Source organism: Panthera onca, chromosome B2 (assembly GCF_046562875.1).
Source record: "Panthera onca isolate mPanOnc1 chromosome B2, mPanOnc1 haplotype 2, whole genome shotgun sequence".
Classification (NCBI taxonomy): Eukaryota; Metazoa; Chordata; class Mammalia; order Carnivora; family Felidae; genus Panthera; species Panthera onca.
The window spans coordinates 37,816,566-37,837,218 of NC_138343.1; the positions used below are offsets into that span (position 1 = coordinate 37,816,566).

The 20,653-nt window shown below is 38.0% G+C and overlaps 1 protein-coding gene across 5 annotated transcripts in view; it reads right to left on the reverse strand.

Moving 5' to 3' along the window:
- Positions 1 to 20,653, reverse strand: part of KIF6 (kinesin family member 6) — a 386,396-nt gene that overhangs the window by 280,034 nt on the left and 85,709 nt on the right. For all 5 annotated transcript variants that reach the window (XR_009604951.3, XM_060615407.3, XM_060615405.3 and 2 more), the window contains one exon: positions 704 to 833. Coding sequence is in view for 4 of the 5 variants with exons in the window: in XM_060615407.3 (XP_060471390.2) it covers positions 704 to 833 (130 nt within the window). In the remaining variant the exon portion in view is untranslated. The remainder of the gene's footprint in view (positions 1 to 703; positions 834 to 20,653) is intronic.

Here is a 20,653-nt window from a genome sequence, read left to right on the forward strand (position 1 = left end):
TCCGGTCAGTAACTGGTTAAGGTCAGGGCCTTTGACCAAGCATAGTCAGTCCTGGCTCCTGCCTAGGGGTCCCAGGTGAAATACAGACACCCATTTGTACAGGTGCAAATGTGAGATTAACAATAAATAAGTTTTAGTGTCAATATATCCAAAATATTGCACTGAGGCTTACACTACACACCATGGCAGTGTTTGTGACACTGCCAACAAGAGCTGTAAATACACAGAGCACTTCTTATGTCCGGTGGATTGTTCTAAATGCCTTATAAGTAACAATTCCCTAAATACATGGATATGAAAACAATATACCGACACATGGATGATCTGAGGTTAGGAATAATGAACTGTGTATTTTTAAATTTCAAAAATGATGCAAAAATTCCTATAATTAAAATATTTCACGAGTTTTCATCGATTATCTGCAAACTAATTTGCATCAGATTGAAAACATAAAAGTTAAAAAAGCCGAGATTTCAGTTGCTGCCCATTAACTACCTGAATGACCTTAGGAAAGTCTCTTCAATTCTCTGAATCTAAGTTTTCTTTCTCTCTTTTCTTTTTTTGAATCTGGTCTTTTTTTTTTTTTTTTTTTAACCTATACCATGAGATTTGGATGAGATTATTTTTAAGGTCATTACTGCCCCTAAAATTCTATTGTATCTTATAATATGGAAAAAGCAGCTCACGGAGGAGAGTCCATTACCTCTGCAATCATTCTGTTGGTGTCTCCTAAGAAAAGCAGATTCAGAGCTTCCTCCTCTGTGGCTGCCTGATGGAGAGACAGGTTTTTCAGGTGAATATTCTGGTCAGGGTCCTCAAACACTGTCACTTTCCTAGGGAAATGGGAGGCAACAAAAACAAGATACTTTGAGAATCAAAAGAACGTTTAGTCTTCTTATGGGTTTATTTTTAAAAAGCTGTATAGTACTACGTCTTGAACTTACAAAATCAAACGATACACAAGACACGAGGCAGTACTGGATCCGCATCAAACACTGACATTCCCTTGACAGTGCTATTAAATAGTTCGGGGGCTGAAAAGTATATCACAAGCTCCTGATTTAAAGCCATCTGTCTTTGCAATCATCAGATCACTAAATCATACGTATTTTTACTAAATTAAAAATGCAAATAGATAACCTTCTACCTATATATCAGTAAAGCTGGCCCTATTATTTTTTCTATGTCATAATTCAGTTTCTTACATAGGGAATGCACTAATTCTTCTTCTCCTAATTTTTCCCCTTTGTTCAATTTTATATCACTTTCAATTTACATGACCTTTCAAACTGGTTAGCTCATCAATTTAAACACGATGGAGACTGATGGAGACTGAAGTGTCTGTCATCCCTCCAGGAGTTATTACCTTGTCTAGTTTTCTTATCAAGGTGAGTTTTAAAATTCTCAAGAAGTCTTATAATAGTTTTAGTTTGTCATTATTTTCATGTCCATCAAATGTGTTTCTTGATCCTTTTTTTTTTTTTAAACAACACACCTTTTCATTCCATTACATCCTTACAGTCAAAGCTTTAGGTCTGGAATTACGTTCATCTATTACAACTGCCTTCATGGGATGCCAACACCATTTCCTCCCCAAGTGAATCTTAACCCTGTTTCCAGAGTTGGCTTATCAATACTCTCCTTGGAGTCCTTTTAGGACTTTCTGCAACTGAATGCAATGTGAACTCCTTATACTCTGCTTCAAAGGCCTACAGATTCAAGCAATAAAATTACTAGAGAGATTTCCCTTCTGCCTCTTGAATTTTGCCTTCTTGAATTTTTTTCAAGAATTGTTAAGTAAAGAAAATCTTATAATTCACAAGAATTGCCAAAAAGTATCTCTGCGTATCTGCACTTGTTTAAGGCATTTGGAATTGAAGGTAGTAAGTAAAGGCTGGCATCATCTAGCGTTACTGGTGATGTGTTTTTACTTGGACATGTGTCACTTGCCTATTTATAATAACATATTTAGAATACCTTAAAAATGAAGATTTTGCAAATATCATAATTTTTCATCCTTCCCTTTTGGGAAGGAGGTTATCTGGGCTTTCATATGTAATTTGTGGGTACTTAAAATACTAATGGCCGGAAGAAAATGTAACTCTACCAGCACATCTGTGACCAATATGTCACTAATAATGTACTGTGTTGCCAAGTTTTGGACTCCTTTTTGTCTCCTTCAACAATACCAACTAAGATGGAAAAAGATCTTTTCCCTTAATGAAAACAAGTGTTATTTTATTTCTTTTTCAACAAGACTCATAAGTGAGCTTATTAAAAATGCTTAAGAGTTCAAAAATGCTTGGAAAACATGAAGGCATTTTTAAGTGAAATGGATGAATTCTATCTCTTTTTAGGAACCCTCTTTATTCCTTAAACTTCATAGCCACCCTGATCTTCTAGGGTGCTTGAGAAGATTTAGCTAAAGTCAATCACAAGGGACACAGAAGTCAGAATTCTTCCTGAAGCCAAAGATTCTGGGGCCTCAGGGTGCAAGAAATTAAGTAACACTGGAAGGAAGATAAAAACGTGAAACAAGTGACGAGATGGTACATTAAAAGTGAAAATCGAAGAGAGTTCTTTGTCAACATGAAGATAAAAACAAATCCCCCAACTCTGAGGCACAGTCATCTGTGATACACACTGAAGGGCCAAGCCAGATACAGCACGACCTTGTGCACGTGCAGAAAAGGGAGAGGGAAGAACAGCAGGAACTTATTCAAAGAGGAGGACGCGCACACTCACTGGGCACCAAAAGCATGCCGGGCGCCCACATTGTTTCACTTAACCCAGTTGTTCTTACCCTGACCGCACATAGGAACAACCTGTAGAACTAAAAGAAAACAGCAAATGCTGGTGCCAGGTCCCATCCTAAAAGGTTTTGATTTCAGTGTGCTGGGGGCCCGGTCTGGGTATCGGAGTTCGTAAAAGCTCCAGGTGATTCCAGTGTGTGGTCGAGGCGGAAAGCCATTGACTTCATCTTGAATAATCCTACAAGGTAGATATATGGGGTGGGGATTTCTGGTTTCTTTATCTCTACTTCCCACCCAGTTCCACCCGGTGCCCAAAGGGGAAAGTTACTCATTTTACTGGTTGCAGCTGAAGTTCTTCTTGCGCTACATCTGCTAACAGGCAAGGTCACTGTGAATTTTAAAAAGCTAGTCTTTTCACGGGAAGTTTCTTGCCCACCTCCCTGACCTCCCATGCTGCTGATGGGTAAGCTAAGCCACTCATCAGCCACAACAATAACTTAACTGGGGATTATTATCTACCTAAACTCCCATCCCATAGGCCTTACAACATTGCCAAATCAAAAAACCCAAGTGCTGGTAGGGACTCAACATACATACATCTCTCACCATTACTTCACTGGAATAAGAAATGCAGAAAACAAGCAAGGTTGGAATTCTGAAAGTGTTCATTTGTTAGACAGCCTAAATGGGTCACTGATTTGGGATTGTATTTACACAGAATAGAAGCATAAGACAGGAAGTGCTTGTGAAATGTCATCAGAGGGATTTGGCTAAGCTACTTTTTTCTCCTAAATCATTCAGAGCCTTTGGTCTCCAGCGTGGCTACTTCAGAATTATCACACTTCCATATTTACTTCCAGGTGCTTGCCCGGCTTTGTCACTTTGATCAAAATGGCAATTTGCACGTGCCCCCGGTTTTTCTGTATAGAACTGTCAGCTGTCTTTTGTGACCCATCACTACGCATCTCTCTCATGCTTTTCTGATACTATGTTTTCCTCACAACTCTCTGATTTCTTGCCCATGGAGATTTTGAACAGTAAATAAAATAGCAGGTTGGTGTTCAATTTAGTTTGGCTTCTTTCATGGTTGTCTCTCGACTTAGGGCTCATCTGTGGCCACCCTATAAAAGGCTCTATCTCTGGCATCCTTCTGGAATCTTCTGCGGTGCAACTTGCTCTCTCCAGTCAGGATCTCCTTTGCCAGTTCTTCTCCTCAGATTCTTTCCCGGTTTCTGCCCAATCCCTCGGGCATGATGCTTTGTATTTTCCTTCATAGCCCTGCCTGCCCTCACTGAAAATCCCTTTTGCACTCAGTCTGACAGGCAATGCGTCCACTCAGCCCCACCCATTCTCATGCCTTTGCTCACAGAAGCCCAGCCTGAGCCATGCCCTGGGAACTAACTCCTGCCTAGGTGGACTAATCAGGGAGTGAGAATGTTTTAGACTTTGCTGCTGGTAGAATGCGTTTTCAAAGCTGGAGGAAATAAGAACCATTAGCAAAAGTTTCTCATCAAGTTGCTTCCTTGCTCGGCCTTTTCTTTCTCTCTCTCTCTCACAAATCAATAGCTATTCCCTGAATCCTTAGTCTGCCACTCAATTCTGACTATAATTTTCATGGGCCTGAAAGAGGGCTTTATTAGAGTTTCTTAAATAAACATCCTAATTCCAAGATGGAAACCCCCCAAACTATTTATTTGATTTTTTTTGAAAGGGCCTGTGAATAGTTTTCCCTACAAAATGTTTCTAAAATGTTTAGATTTCAAGCAAAAAGTTACTGATAGCCTTAACTTGGACACCTAAGTGGAAAAGTTCTGCTAAGTATACTCGGCCTGCTTAATGATGGGGAAGAAGCAGGCTTTGTGTTTTCTCTGTAAACAGAGAATCTTTTCCATTTGGCTAAGTAGTTGGAATTTGTAGGCTTTTTCTAACTGGCTGGAAGACAGAGGAAGAGCAATAGCCAAGCTCTTGTTCTCAATAATGGGAGCCATCAATGAAAGAACCGTCCCCTCTCCACACCCTACCTCCACAACATTCCAATACCACCAACTTGCTGAACAGGAACTTTCCAGGAGTTACTGCAATGAATCTGGCTTCTCATTTTCACTTTGCAAACAAGTGTTGCCATGGTGATTTCTATGTTTTCCTACTTGCAAATCCACCATGTGATTGTGCAGGCCATGCACTGTACAATGGTAACGTGTTCAAGAGGGTGCAGTTCACATCATGAGTTTATGTATTTATCATGAAAAATGTCTGTCAGAGGGCAATGAAGCATCTTCGAACAAAATTAGCATATTATAACAATTTTCCAACAGATGGCAGGGGTGCCTTTTAATAATTCACATGAAGATGCTATCCCGAAAAGAAGCAGCCCTGTCTAGTTAGTGACCTTAACTTAGAGAAACGTCGATAGCAGGCAGGCCTCATGAAAATGGAAGGGGATCCAGTCAGGGTCTTCTAAATAAATGGATATGTTTCACATGTTATAAGCATAGTTATACTGTTCATTTTAATGAAGAGACTACTCTCTAGTTCAGTGGTTTTCAACCTCCCTTTTCCCCCCACCCCAATACACATTCTCAGAAGCTCTTTATGGTAAAGATTTGAGAAAAACAGAAGATGCACATTTTTAGGAAACATATGTAAGGGGAGTGGTCCTTCCTGCATTTAAACAATTTTAAGTTGATTGATTATAAATCTAAAAGATTTCATCTGTTATAAAATAGTTGCTACATAAAATAGTTGAAACATATCCCTGGAGAAAGTTTCAGAAACATTCAATTCATTTTTGCATAGGTCTTAACCTAGGCAGAATGGGCTAAAAGTAATTGATATTTCTTATATTTAATCATTATTAAGACATTTGAAAATTTTTTCTAGGAGCTTGAAAAATATATCTTTTCTTTATAGTTTTATCTAACATTATATTTTTTTACTGATAATGAAGAATATAGCCAATCACATGACATTTTAGAAATTAAGTTATTTTAATTCTACCTACTAAAAATACCAGGTTCTCTAGCAAATATTTAAGGAAGAAATTATACCAATTTTCTACAATCTCTTTCAGAGGACAGAAGCAGAAGAAATATTTCCTACCTCATTTTATGAGGTCAGCATTACCTAATAACAAAAATATACAAAAACATTGCAAGAAAACTATAGACTAATATCTCTCATAAACACAGATGCAAAAATCCTCAACAAAATTTTAGCAAATCAAATCCAACAAAGTGTAAAAAGAATTATATGCCACAACCAAGTGGCATATATCCCAAGTATGTATGGTCAGTTCAACATTCAAAAGTCAATTCATGTAATCCATTATATAAAGGCTAAAAACAAAAAACCACATGATCATATCAACAGGACACAAAAAGTGACAAAATCCAACACCTATTTACTATAAAAACTCTCAATAAACAAGTAATAGAGGGGAACCGTCTCAACTAATAAAGACTACTTCCCCAAACCTACAGCTAACATCGTAATTAATGGTGAGAAAGTCAAGGCATTTCCACTAAGATCAGATACAAGGCAAAGGTGTCCCTCTTACCACTGCTTTTCAATATTGTACTGGAAATCCTTGTGAATGCAATAATGCAAGAAAAGGGAATAAAAGGTAAACAGATTGGGAAGAAAGACCTAAAGCTATTTCTGTTCACAGATGACATGATCATCTATGTAGAATAGTGAAAGAATTGACAAAACAACTCCTAAACTAATAAGGTTAATATACAAAAGTCAGTTCCTTTATTATACACCAGAAATGAATAAAGAGAATTTGAAATTGAAAATACAATACCATTTACATTTAGCATCTAAAAAAAATACTTAAGTACAAATCTAAAATAATGCACTCAAGATCTATATGAGGAAAACTACAAAACTTTGATGAAAGAAACCAAAGAACTAAATAAAAGAAGAGGTATTCCATGTTCATGGATAGGAAGACTCAATATTGTCCAGATGTCAGTTCTTCCCAAATATTCTATAGATTCAGTGCAATCCCAATAAAATCCTAGTTGTTTGTGGATATCAAAAAGGTAATTCTACAGTTTATATGGAGACACAAAGGACCCCAGATAGCAAAAATAATATTGAAGGAAAACAAAGTTGGATGACCAATATTACCTGATTTCAAGATTTACTATAAAGCTACAGTAATCAGGACAATGTGATATTGGTAAAAGCAAAGACAAACAGATAAATGGAACAAAATAGAGAGCCCAGAAATAGACCCACATGGATATAGTAAGTTGATGTTTGGCAAAGGAGGAAAGACAATACCATGGAGCAAAAATAGTCTCTTTAACAAATGGTGCTGCAACAATTGGACATCCACATCTAAGAAAACAAAAACGAAACTAGACACAGACTTTACACCCTTCACAAAAGTAAACTCCAAATGGTTCGTGTACTTAAATGTAACATACAAAACTATAAAACTCCTAAAAAATAACATAGGAGAAAACCTAGATGACCTTCAGTATGGTGATTTTTTTTTATACGCAACACCAAAGGCATGATTCATGAAGGAAATAATTGATAAATTGGACTTCATTAAAATTAAAAACTTCTACACTACAAAAGATAATGTCTGAAAAAGAACTGTTATCCAAAATATACAAAGTACTTTGAAAACTCAGCAATAAGCAAACAGAAAATCTAATTCAAAAATGGGCCAAAGACCTTAACAGATGCCTTCTCCAACAAGATATACAGATGGAAAATAAGGCATATGAAATCATGATCCACATCTTATTTCATCAAAGAAACACAGATTAAAATGAGATACCACTACACACCTAACAGAATGGCCCAAATCTAGAACATTAATAACATCAAACGCTGGCCCTTATCAGTAATGTGCAGTGATCTCATTCACTGCTAGTGGGGATGCAGAATGGTACAGTCACTTTGGAAGACACTTTGCTATTTCTTATAAAATTAAACATGCTCTTACCATATGCATCATGACCGCCAATCCAGCAATCATGTTCCTTGGTATTTACTCCAAAGGGATGAAAACTTATGTTCACACAAAAACCTGCACATGGATGTTTGTAGCAGCTTTATTCATAACTGTCAAAACTTGGAAGCCACCAAAATGTCCTTTAGTAGATGAAGGGATAAATCAATTTTGGTACATCCAGACAATGGAATATAATTAAGCACTGAAAAGAAATGAGCCATCATGTCATGAAAACACATGGAGGCACCTTAAATACATATTACTAAGTGAAAGGAATCAGTAAGAAAAGGCTACATTCTGTATGATTCCAACTATATGACATTTTGGCAAAGGCAAAACTATGGAGACAGTAAAAAGGTCATTGGTTGCCAGGGGTAAGAGGTAGCAGGGGAAGGATAACTAGTCAGAGCACAGAGGATTTTTAGTGCAGTGACAATGCTCTGTATGTTATTATCATAATGGATATATGCCATTATACATTTGTCCAAACTCTCAGAACATACAATACCAAGAGTGGAACCTAAGGTAAACTATGGACTTTGGGTGATTTTGATGTGTCCATTTAAGTTCATTCTTTGTAACAAATATATCATGCTGGTGAGTGGTGGGGAAGGCGATGCATGTGTAAAGGCAGAGGTGTATGGAAATTTTCTGTGCCTTCTTCTCAATTTTGTTGTAAACTTGAAACTGCTTTTAAAAATTAAGTCTTTAAGAAAAAAAACTTGGTTTTAACTTTTTAAAAGAGACACGTGGTATACTAACAAATGAAATGCTTTATCAGAAAAAGAATAAGTCCAAATTCAAAGCTGCAAAGTATTGTGAGTGAATGTTGTGATGAATGCTTTCTATCCATATCAATGTCTTTTATTTCAGCTGGTACATATCCTCTCCTAAATCCTATTATTACTGTTTCTAATTTACCCATGTTGTTAAATTGTAACATTATTAGATTTGAACTCCTATCCATTTGATTTCCCAAAGAACCTAACCAACACCCTAATGTTATTCTACTTCCATAGGTCTGCCATTTCTGAGATGCCAACACCTGTACATGACTCAGTCCCTGTCTGAAAATGAGCAAGGATTAAGTCATTTAATGTAATCTAATACTGTGCTCGTGCTTTCAAATGCTATGAAAACAAATATCATCAAAAGAACTCGAGACAGAGAACTGGAAGCTGTTGGCCACGGCTGTGGAGAAGGAAGACCAAAATGAGAATTACCCATGATAGGCAAAGGCAGAATCATGCCAGCTACAATTACTGTGTGGGAGAACCAACACTCTGCTCACAGATGGTTATATGCATTTATTTATTGGTTACTGTCATTTAACTATTTCACTAAGATTTAGTATATACATGAAACATTCTTTCATTTCTATTTTTTTTCCAAAATTGTATCCAAATATGATAAATTTTTAGACTGTTAATAACTTGATAAGGTCACTTTTCTGTATTTTATTAAACTAACCAAACTCTCCTCACCCCCAAACAATATCACTGTGCAACCACCAATAAACCAATGGCCCCCAAATCTAATGTACATAACCAGGGTTTACTGTGCTTTATTGCTTATAGGCAATCATCATTTGCACAATTGTACAAAAGATAATATCTTACGCGTCAAATACTATGCTTGCTATTCTCCTTCTTACACCAGTACCCTTTGCTAATTTCCAATTATATTCAGTCATATATATCATGTTCCTTCTGGTGCTCCAGACTCAAATAACTCATCACTTAATAAATGTCTTCTTTGTCCTAATTCCGTATAGTTACTGTAGAGCCACACACGAAAAAATGTGTCTTTTTCAGAGCTACCAACTTTTTTCTGTTTCCAAAGAAGATATTTCTCCTCTCGTTTTCCCTAATACTTGCTTTCTCATTCAGATTGCATGGTTGTATCATCAAAATTATGTGGTCAAGTTGTCCACATTTGGGTAAATTATAGGAGTAAATGGATTTAGAGGCCATGGATTTCTAATTTTGGAAAACCATAGCACTTCCTCTGTCAGGTAAACAGCTTTATACACCTCTAAGATTATGCTATTGCATTTGACCAGTTCTGAGTTTATTTATCATTATTTATTTTCATTTTAACATAAAGTTCATTATTTTTCCAACTATAAAAGTTATACATGCTTCTGTAAAAATGTTTGAAAATTCTAAAAAGTAGAGTTTTAAAAGACAAAAACAGAGTCCCATCACAAGGATAATGATAATACATTGATGTATTTCTTTAAAGCTATTTTCTTATGCATATGTTGCAGATTTGTGGTATAAGTGCACACATATTATATCCTTTAATATTAAGAATATATTTTCCTCTATTTTTTAGGATGCAGGTGCAGAGAAAGAAATAAGGGATCCACATGAATTTTTTTTTTCTTCCAGGTAACTAATTGCAACTCACATTGCAGGCTGACTATATGGGATCTGTCCTCCCCTTCTGTGTAAATATTAAGCTCTGATTTGTGTTCAGGGAATTATTTTAAAATACTAGACTTTCCCAGACTCCCTTGCAACTACAACTGGCCATGTAACATAATTCTGGTCAGTGACTAGTAAAGATGAAGTCAAAGGATAGAGCTTCTGGGGAAGACTCTTAAAGGGGCAGCCTCAACTAACACATGCCCTTTTCCTTATTTTTTTCTTCCAGAAACGTGGATGTGATGCTGAAGGCACGGTAGTCATTCTGCAGCAGGACTAGAGTTACTGCTGAGAACGGCTCAGCTGAATGATAAAAGGAAGGCCTAGTGCATCCTGGAGCTTCCACAGCAGCTGTGGCTCCAAACTTGAGAACCCTTACGTGTGTGTGCAGGGTTGGGGCAGGGTGGGGGCAGACAGACAATTTGGTTAAGCCACTGTAAATTGGTCTGTTGTCATAAGCAGTTGTTAGTTTACTAACAAAAATGTTCAATACCAGTGACTGAATAACTTCCTTTTGTCCACATTAAATAGTGACATGGTACAGGATCTGATTCTGGTTTATCTGTTCTCACGTCTTCATCTAATTCCAAAGTGGTACAACACGATCTCATTTAATTAGAGTTTTACCTAATTTGAATACATGGCATCACTAGTCCTCTTTTATCTCTCTATGTTTCCGGCATTTCTTTGCTCTTCTTGGTAGTTTATCCTTTCAGATAAACTCTGGACTCCTTTCTGTTTTTTCAAGTCTTTAAGATTTTGCTCGCAATTTCACTGAACCTCTACCTATGGGAAGAACTGACCTCTTCAAGGTATTCACACTTCTCCTTCAGAACCAGATTAACAGCTCTCCATTTATCTTCAAACTTCTTTCATTTCTCACCAAAAAATGCATTGTCTTCACAAAGACCCTGAACATTTCCTGAGTGTTTTACCTTCTTTTGCTATTGTAACTGGGTTATTCCTAGGGCTTCCTTCTTAGATCAAGTCAGATATGTACTCAAAGATAATAGGTGATCAGCCAGCCTGAGTAGCATCAGTCTGATCTCTGGTTCACAGTAACTTTCACTTTGAAAAATGTCTTCAACTGTCCCAGAACTCAATCTGAAGACACAAGGTCAATTATAGTTAGCCAAACAATGCATAGGCTTTGGATAAATTCCTAGTAGTACCATTGTCGGGTCATAGGGTAATTCTATTTTAATTTTTTGAGGAAACTTCACACTGCTTTCCAGAGCAACAATAGCCAAATTATGGAAAGAGCTCTAATGCCCATCAAGCAATGAATGGATAAAGAAGATGTGGTTTACATATACAATGGAATACTACTTGGCAATGACAAAGAATGAAATCCTGCCATTTGCAACAACCTGGATGGAACTGAAGAGTATTATGCTAAATGAAATAAGTCAGTCAGAGAAAGACAGATATCATATGTTTTTACTCCTACGTGTAATTTGAGAAACTTAACAGAGGACCATGGGGCAAGGAGAAAAATTAGTTTCAAACAGAGAGGGAGGGAGGCAAACCACAAGAGACTCTTAAATACAGACAGCAAACTGAGGGTTGATGGGCTGGGAGGGAGAGGGGAAAATAGGTGATGGGTATTGAGAGGGCACTTGTTGGGATGAGCACTGGGTGTTGTATGTAAGCGATGAATCATGGGAATCTATTCTCGAAGCCAAGAGCACACTGTATACGCTGTATGTTAGCTAATTTGACAATAAATTATATTAAAAAATAATTATAATATGTAGGCTAACTGCTATAGAAGTTTCAGAGCTGGGAGATTAATACACTACCTGCGACACTTATCATCTGGTCCAGATGAGCCCTCTAGCTTTCTAATGGAACCTCTTCCCCTCCCTCACCTAGATTTCATTCAAAAGGTTCTTCCCCATGTGTCCTCCCTCTAGGCTGACTCAGCACTACTCCCACCTCAGCAGCACGGCCAGATCTTAGCGCAGTCAGAACTTTGGTCTTGGCTTATGCCAATAAAATTAGGAAATCACTGAGGAAGTGGGCTATGACAGGGGATTATTGGTTGACGCGGCTCTATCCATAAGACTACTATAACTCTAAATGACTTGTATGCCTTTTTTGCATGTACACACATTATTAACTGGACAGTTGACAGCAGTTGTATTTGTAAAAGTTTCCTGAGGTGTTTCATGTGCATGCTGCATTTTCCAACTAAATGTTAAGTTGAGGGTAAGCATACAGTTTAAATTCCTTATAATGCCTCAAAGAGCTCACTGAGATCTCTGGCATCTAGTAAATGCTCGGTATATATGATATTGACAATCTCAAATAATTTTAATTACTTTTTCTCTATTAGTTGAGCTGTAATAGTCAGATGTGTTTCCAAACCCCGTGTGTTCTTCAGAGTGATGGAACAGAGTGACCAAGCAAGCCAAAATTATTCAACACTTTTTTAGGTAATCCTATGGTTTTGCTTTTATACTCAAAATTTAAAACAGATTGGAAAATTATCAGACTACACCAAATGAGGTTTAGATAAGGTCACGAGGATGGGGTTCCCATGATGGGATCAGTGCCCTTATAAGAAGAGAAAGAGACTAGAGCACATGCGTGCTCTCTCTCTCTCTCTCTCTCTCTCTCTCTCTCTCTCTCTCCACCATGTAAGGACATAACAAGAAGAAAACTATTACCCAGGAAGACAGCTCTCAGCAGGAACCAAATCTGCCAGTTCCTTGATATGGGACTTCCCAGTCTCTAGAACTGTAAGAAATAAGTGTCTGTTGTTTAAGCCACCTAGTCTATGGTACATTGTTCTCGTAGCTGAGCTGACAAAGACAGCCTCCTATATAAGACATTTCAGATGTTGAGAATGATTTCTTTCAACCAGCCATTCACAGTAGGGGAAGTCAACTTGCCTTTTGAGATTACGCTAGAAGGACAGGCTTTGGGTAGAAGTGTGTCATTTTCAGGCTGGAAAGGCTCTCTATTCCTTCTGCTATGGTCACTGACAATGTCCCATTTCTCTAAGAAACACAGTTCCTGGCCAATCCATGAAGGACACAGAGTATAAGTGACCATACACAGTATAAGTGACTTATACACAGAGTATAAGTCACTGGTCACTTGCTCAGATCATCCCGGAGAACAGCACCGCTGCTTCTCAAGAAGTTGCCTCCCAGCTGTATCAGTAATGAAATTAGCTGAAGAAAAGACTGGAGTTCGTTTTAACTTTGAGATCTATGCTTATAGGTCCAGAATCTGTTCAAATGCTCAATGGGACCAGAAAAATAACACAAATGAAAAAAACATAATACAACAGGTAGGAATAAGAACTGAAGGATATATGCTTCAGCTAAAGGCACTAAATTCAAAAATTTTAAACATGAAATGTGTAGGCCAAATAAAGTAGATTTGTGGCCAATCCAAGGAGAGTCCTAGGCATAAGTGGAAAGATTGGCTTTCAAAAGGACAGTTTCCTGGGGCTAGAGGGAAGGAGGTGGGTAGGAGGCAGCAAGTTGGGGTAATTCCTATTTGGCAGCTTCGATAGTCTGTCTGAGGTGAGGATACAAGTGGTGTGGAAGAGGATTGGGGCACACAGTGTGTGACAAAAGAGACGGACATTTGATGTAGCTATTGTGGGGACTGGGAGAAAAATCACTGGGTGTATGAAGACACTGCTTAGCAGGCTGAGGGCTTAGCTGAGGTTGAAGACCATAATGAGGCAGAGTTTTTCTCCAGCCTTCTCTGAACTCCCAGGTGGAAATCGGTATCCTCCCTCATGCCCTTAAAGAACCCAGGGCATCTTATCACTTACTACGTAAGTCTGAAATGATCATTTTATGAGTCTGTTCTACTAAACTAGCCCCCTTTGAGGTACTCTCAGAGCCTTGCAGAGTGTCCGACACAAAACAGAGCTGAGAAGGACTCAAAGTTGTGGCTCACACAAGAGGTTCCAGAGCCCTGAAGAAGCCCAGAAACACAGTCTTCTCAGAGCTCAGATGGAATGCCAGGATACAACATGGATCTCCTGGCCAAGTGCACCAGAACCCCCAGGTCTGATGTTTGATGGACGGAGGTAAATATCCTGGTCCATCTCTTGGCAGACGTGGAATCTTAGGGAAATATCACACTATCTAAGTGAACCTCAGGTTAGTCATCCATAAAGCATAGATTATGATACCTACCTCCTCAAATGAGATACTGCATTTAAAGTCCCTAGGATAGGGACCAGCACACAACAGGTGCCCATTTCCCTCATGGAGAGATTTTTTCTGGTATCTCTAAAAAGAACTTTTCCTAGGTGGATGAAGGAAGGGATTAATACAGACCACCTGCACTGGAATCACCTGGGCTGCTTATTCAAACATATTTGAATTTTCTGGAGGTGGGGGCCAACAATCTGCTTTTTTAAACATCTAGGTGATTCTCCTACATAGTTATATTCTCACACATAGTTAAATTTCAAGCCACTGGATTATGTATTCCAATTCTGTCCCTCCTTTTTACTCCCACTGCCACCAGGATGATCCTAATAACTTCCCACAATGCTCTGCGGCCTGACTCCCATCCATCTCATTCTAGCCTTACATGCTACTGAGTGATTTTTCTTCCTAAAAGGCAGTTCCAAGCTGCTCTACCCTTGAATAAAAATCTCTGAGGGCTACACCTTCCTGACAAATCCTGGCATTCCTACTTTTCTGTCTCAATGTTCTCACCTACTCCCTTCCTGGGGTCCAGTCAAACAGGTCTACTAACTGTCACAGAACAAGCTCAGTGCTCTTCCCTACCTTTGTTTCCACATGAAGGCCACACTCCACTGCCCCAAGTCTTACACCTTCCCTCAAGGACTATCTCATGTACCACCTTCTCTGGGAATCTCTTCCGTATCACTTGACCTAATGTCATTTCTTCCTCCTTTAAGCCCTAGTCATTCTTTGTGCCTTTCTTATGATGTTTTTCATATTCTACCTTATGCTATTTTATACTAGTTTTCCCCACTCTGCTGTGAGGTCCAGGAAAAGTAAAGACTATGTCAGTAAAGTCAGTGCCTACCTAGCACAGTATGTGGAATCAAGATGGATCTCTATAAATGTTTGTTGAATAAATGAATGATGCCACATGACTAGAATGTAAGCCATGAGGGCAGACACTGCATTCATCTTTTTTTGTAACTCCTGCAACACTTAAGAGTGTTTCATATCCAGTGGGCATAGCAATTTGATGAATTAAATTTAACATCCATCTATTTGTTTTCCTTTGGCAACAAATTATTTTACAACAAAGCCAAGATTGCAATACTGGATGCTGGAGTTTACTGACTTTTTGCTAACAATAATAACCATGACCATCTTTGGAAACTTAAATGCATTATGCATCCCTATTTAGGAATACTAAAATTACACTTAAGTAAGGTGACTATTTTCCCTATGGTTAAGACCAGTAGTTATACTGTTTTACTCCATAAGACATACTTAGATTCTAACTATATTCTCTTTATAGCATATGACATAAAGACTTTCAAAAATAGATGTTTTGTTTTCATTTAAATTGCTAAATACAGAATGCATTGAATACATGTGTGTGTATGCATATATATATATATATACACACACAAATATATAGACAATAATTTTTTAATTAAACTTGTTTTGTGAAAATTGTAGATTTGCATGCAGCTATAAGAAATAATGTACCCATTACCCAGTTTTTCCCAATGATAACATCATGTAAAACTATATTAAAATATCACTACTAGGACACTGACATTGATAGAATCCACTGATCTTATTCAGATGTCCCAGTTGTGTGTGTGTGTGTGTGTGTGTGTGTGTGTGTGTGTGTGTGTGTAGTTCTATGGGATTTAATCACATGAGTAGTTTTGTGTATCCACAGTCACAGTTGAGAAACAGAACAGTCCATGACCATAAGGATCTCTCATTGGCCTTGTGTAACCATCCCCACTTCCCTAACTCCTGTCAACCACTCATCTGTTATCTAGTTCTATAATTTTGTCATTTAAAAAATATTATATAAATAAATCATACATCATATGACCTTTTGGGATTGGCTTTTTTCACTCGGTACAATTCCCTGGAGATTCATCCAAGCTGTTAAATGTATGAATAGTTCGTTCCTTTTCGCTACTGTTGTTTTGTTAACTAAAGGCCCATAGCTTCTATTAGGGTTCACTCTAGGTGGTATATATTCTATGAGTTTGGACAAGTGACCCACCATTATACTATCAGATAGAATAGTTTCACTGCCCAAAAAGTCCCCTGTGCTTCACCTATTCATCCCTGTATCTCTCTCTCCCCATCCCAACCACCAGCAACTAGTGCTCTTCCTACTGTATCTATAGTTCTTCCTTTTCCACAATGTCAAATACTTGGAATCATACAGTATATAGACTTTGTGTGTCTTCTGTGGCTTAATAGCGCTTTTCCTTTTATTGCCAAATAATGTTCCACTGCATGGATGTATCACAGTTTGTTTTTCTATTTGCCTAATGTAGGACATCTTGGTTGCTTCCAGCTCTTGGCAATTATGAATAAGGCTGATATATCCATTCATGGGCAGGTTTCTGTACTGACATAAGTTTTCAATTTATTTGGTTAAATACCCAGAAGTATAACTGGTGGATCCTATCCTAAGAACTATGTTTGTTTTTTAAGAAACTGACGTCATCTTTTAAAATAGCTATACCAGGGCACCTGGGTGGGTCAGTTGGTTGAGCATCTGTCTGACTCTTAATTTCAGCTCAGATAATGACCCCAGGGCCATGGGATTGAGTCCTGCATCAGGTTCTGCGTGGAGTGTAGAGCCTGCTCGAGGTTCTCTCCCTCTCCCTCTGCCCTTCCCTCACTTGGGCATGCATGTGCACGCTCTCTCTCTCTCAAATAAATAAATAAATAAATAAATAAATAAATAAATAAAATGTAGCATACTGCAGTTCCTCCAGCAATGAATGAGCATTCCAGCTGCTCTACATTCTTGTCAGCATTTGGTATTGCCAGTTTTTTAGATTTTTGCCATTCTAGTAGGTACATAGTTTTAATTAGCAATTCCCAAATGACAGATGATGTGGAGCATCTTCTCAGATGCTTAGCTTCTTTGGTGAGCTGTCTGTTCAGAGCTTTTTCTCATTTCTTCATTGGCTTGTTAGTTTTCTAGTTGCTGAGTTTTAAGAGCTCTTTGTATATTTTAGATGTAAGTCCTTTATCAGATATGTGTTTGGTAAATATTTGCTCTCAGTCTCTGGGTTGTCTTTTTATTCTCTTGACAGTGTCTTTCAGAGAGCAGAAGTTTTTAATTTTAATGAATCTCAGCGCATCTATTTCTTCTTTCACAGATCATGCTTTTAATGTTGTATCTAAAAACTCCTTGCCAAATGACTACAGCAACATTTGAAAGAAGCAATTGACTTTAGTCCAATCCCCTGACATTATATATACGAAGTCCACAGGCAGTCTATAGGCAATTGCTTCAGTAACAGCAGAGTTGGAACTCATTAGAGTGTAAAAAACAAGGATCAGAAAAGACAGAGTGCCCCATGAGAAGAACGTCCAGCAGGTGATTTGGAGGAAGCTGTGTTGCTCAGTAGTAAGAAACCTGTTACTGATGGCTATTGTTGTGCAACATCAAATTGACCTTGAATTTGATTAGACATGGTTATGCCACGTATAAGAATGTCAAAGGGATACAATGTGTATCTTGCCATTGTCCCTCAAATGGATGACCACAACAGAGAACCAAAGTCAACAGACACTTTGCCTATTATTTTTGGATCACAGTCAGAGTATTTGGGACATTCCAGCTCACAACAATGAAACCAGTCAATCAGATGGATAAGATTGTGGGGTTAGACCTCGTCCCAGTTCAAGAGTGTATGAAACCAGATTAACAGTACATACTCTTAATCTAATCCAGGTACACCAAAAGTCACATTCCATTATAAAGAATTACTTGATAATCTTAGTAAAAGGCAAACTCTCTAAAATCCCCAGAAAACCAGCAGACTCAATACCAGTCAAATCCCATCATCCCTACCCCAAAAGACTATGCTGTTCTTGAGTTGTTTTGGAATTCTATTGTACTGAATATATTTGAAGTAAATAAGCTATACTCCTGGGATATGGGAGTCTTCTTTCATAATGAGAATCTTTTCATTTTTATTTTAATGGGTTTGTTTTCATGTAATTATATTCCAAAATGTAAGAAGAACATCTTTCTGTCCACTTTTGTATGGGGGAGGGCAGTAGTTCACTGAAAACATCGGTTTTGTAATTGAGGTCACTTCTGACTTCAGTCAGTGAACTCATTCTCCAACAAGAGGATGAAGTTACCAAAGAAGAGCAGTAGTTTAAGGTAGAAAGCTAGTGACATCTACCGAGACAATCTGATTGACCTTGAGATCCACCACTAAATGCAAGGCATATCAGGAAACACAGAGACATGGAGTGAATTAAAAGCATTGTCCTTGCTTTCAAGAGGCAGAAGGCTCCTTTCTAGGAGGAAAATACAAGATATCTACATCACTTCTTATTTTTTTGTGAAGGGGAAAAGAGTCACCAAAGAAGTCCTATTCTGTGAGGTCGTCAATCTTTGACCTCTAAAAGGCTGTTAAATATTATATAACCCGATGCCCACACTTTATAGACCATGAGAAACCCAGAAAAGTGAAAAAATGTATCTAAGATTGAGGGGTTGGGACTAGAACCCAAATGTCCTGACTTGTAATCAAGTGCTCTTGACTATATATTACACTGCCTCTCTTAGAAGTCAACGACTTTTCTCATTCCTAGTTCTCATAGTCAGGTTGCACCCAATTATGTCCATTAGACTCTGATTCACAGAGCTCATGCTGTTGTTCCTTTATACTCTCATCTTCAAAAATTCTACTTTACAGTTTCAATTTAACAGATAATTTTTTTAAATCTTGAGAACTTACTTTGGCCTAGTGGTAGAGAGACTACCAACTCAGGTAAGGCATACTTCCTACCTTTGAGGAAGTTATTGTAAACATCTAGTAAGGTACTCTTAGCCACCAAAGTTATGTATATGAAACTCAATACCACCACCCAATCAAGTGTTCTAACAGAAATCACCTTTTTAGTCAATGACTCCAATTCTCTGGGCCCCATGGTAAAATCCTGAAGCTATTTTTGCTACTCTGGCATGAAAGTCAGAGAATGTAGTTTTCAATTTTTTTTAATGTTTATTTATTTTTTGTGAGAGATTGAGAGAGAGAGAGAGAGAGAGAGAGAGAGAGAGAGAGAGAATGAATCTGAACTAGGCTCCAGGCTCTAAGCTGTCCGCACAGAACCCAACACAGGGCTCAAACTCACCAAAAGTGAGATCATGACTTGAGCCAAAGTCGGATGCTCAACTGAGTGAGCCACCCAGATGCCCTTGTGGTTTTTATTTTTTTTTTAATTTTTTTTTTAACATTTATTTATTTTTGAGACAGAGAGAGACAGAGCATGAATGGGGGAGGGGCAGAGAGAGAGGGAGACACAGAATCGGAAGCAGGCTCCAGGCTCTGAGCCATCAGCCCAGAGCCCGACGCGGGGCTCGAACTCAGGGACCGTGAGATTGTGACCTGAGCCGAAGTCGGACGCTCAACCGACTGAGCCACCCAGGCGCCCCGCCCTTGTGGTTTTTAATTCTTGCTCTACAATTAACAGATTAGTTTTGACACCCTGGAAAAGTCATACCTCTCTGAGTTTACTCTTCTCAATCAGTGAAATACAGAGAACCAACCTGCTGTAATTCACCTTTGTTTCAAATCCAATCAAATCCAAGGTGAGAGGCATAATCAATTTATTTGATTTCTATCTAACTAGCTAGCTAGTTATCATCTATTTATTTTTTTTATGCATATCTCTCAAACTTCTTTCTCTTCCTCCATGTTTGTCATAGCCAAGACTTTCATTTCTCGAATATTGTTAAGCAGGTTTCAAGTTCTTCAGTGTAGATATGACTTGTTAAAGCAATTTTAATCCGGATTTAGCCTAGAGGTACACAGGTTAGACTGGAGGCTAGAAAATTAATTTAAAAGCCTATTAGAGTAATAATCAATCTCACAGCAAAAGCCCACCATTCAAGTACCTCAAAAGCTGGCTTCTGTTAGCCTTTCTGCTTTTATCTCACATGACTCCTCAACACATGGCCTTTCTGACTACATCTTCATATTTTTAATGTTGCTGTTTCTAACCTTCCTCTGAGGAACATTTTACCTCTCTGTAAACTTAATTCCAATAGTTTCCTTAAGACCAATTTCTTCCATGGAGTCAGATCTTTCCTTTCTCTTCTTATATTCTTTAATTAACATATTTAGAAACCAACAATAATCCCCTTTCCTAACTCCCTCTAATGAATACAACTGGCATAAAAGAAATACGTAAAAACTCCCTGTCAATATTAAAGGAAGAATACATATAAAGATGATGTAAAGAGTATAATTTATTTTCTTTATTATTTCCTTATTTCTTTTGCAAACCAGAACAAGCCAGCAA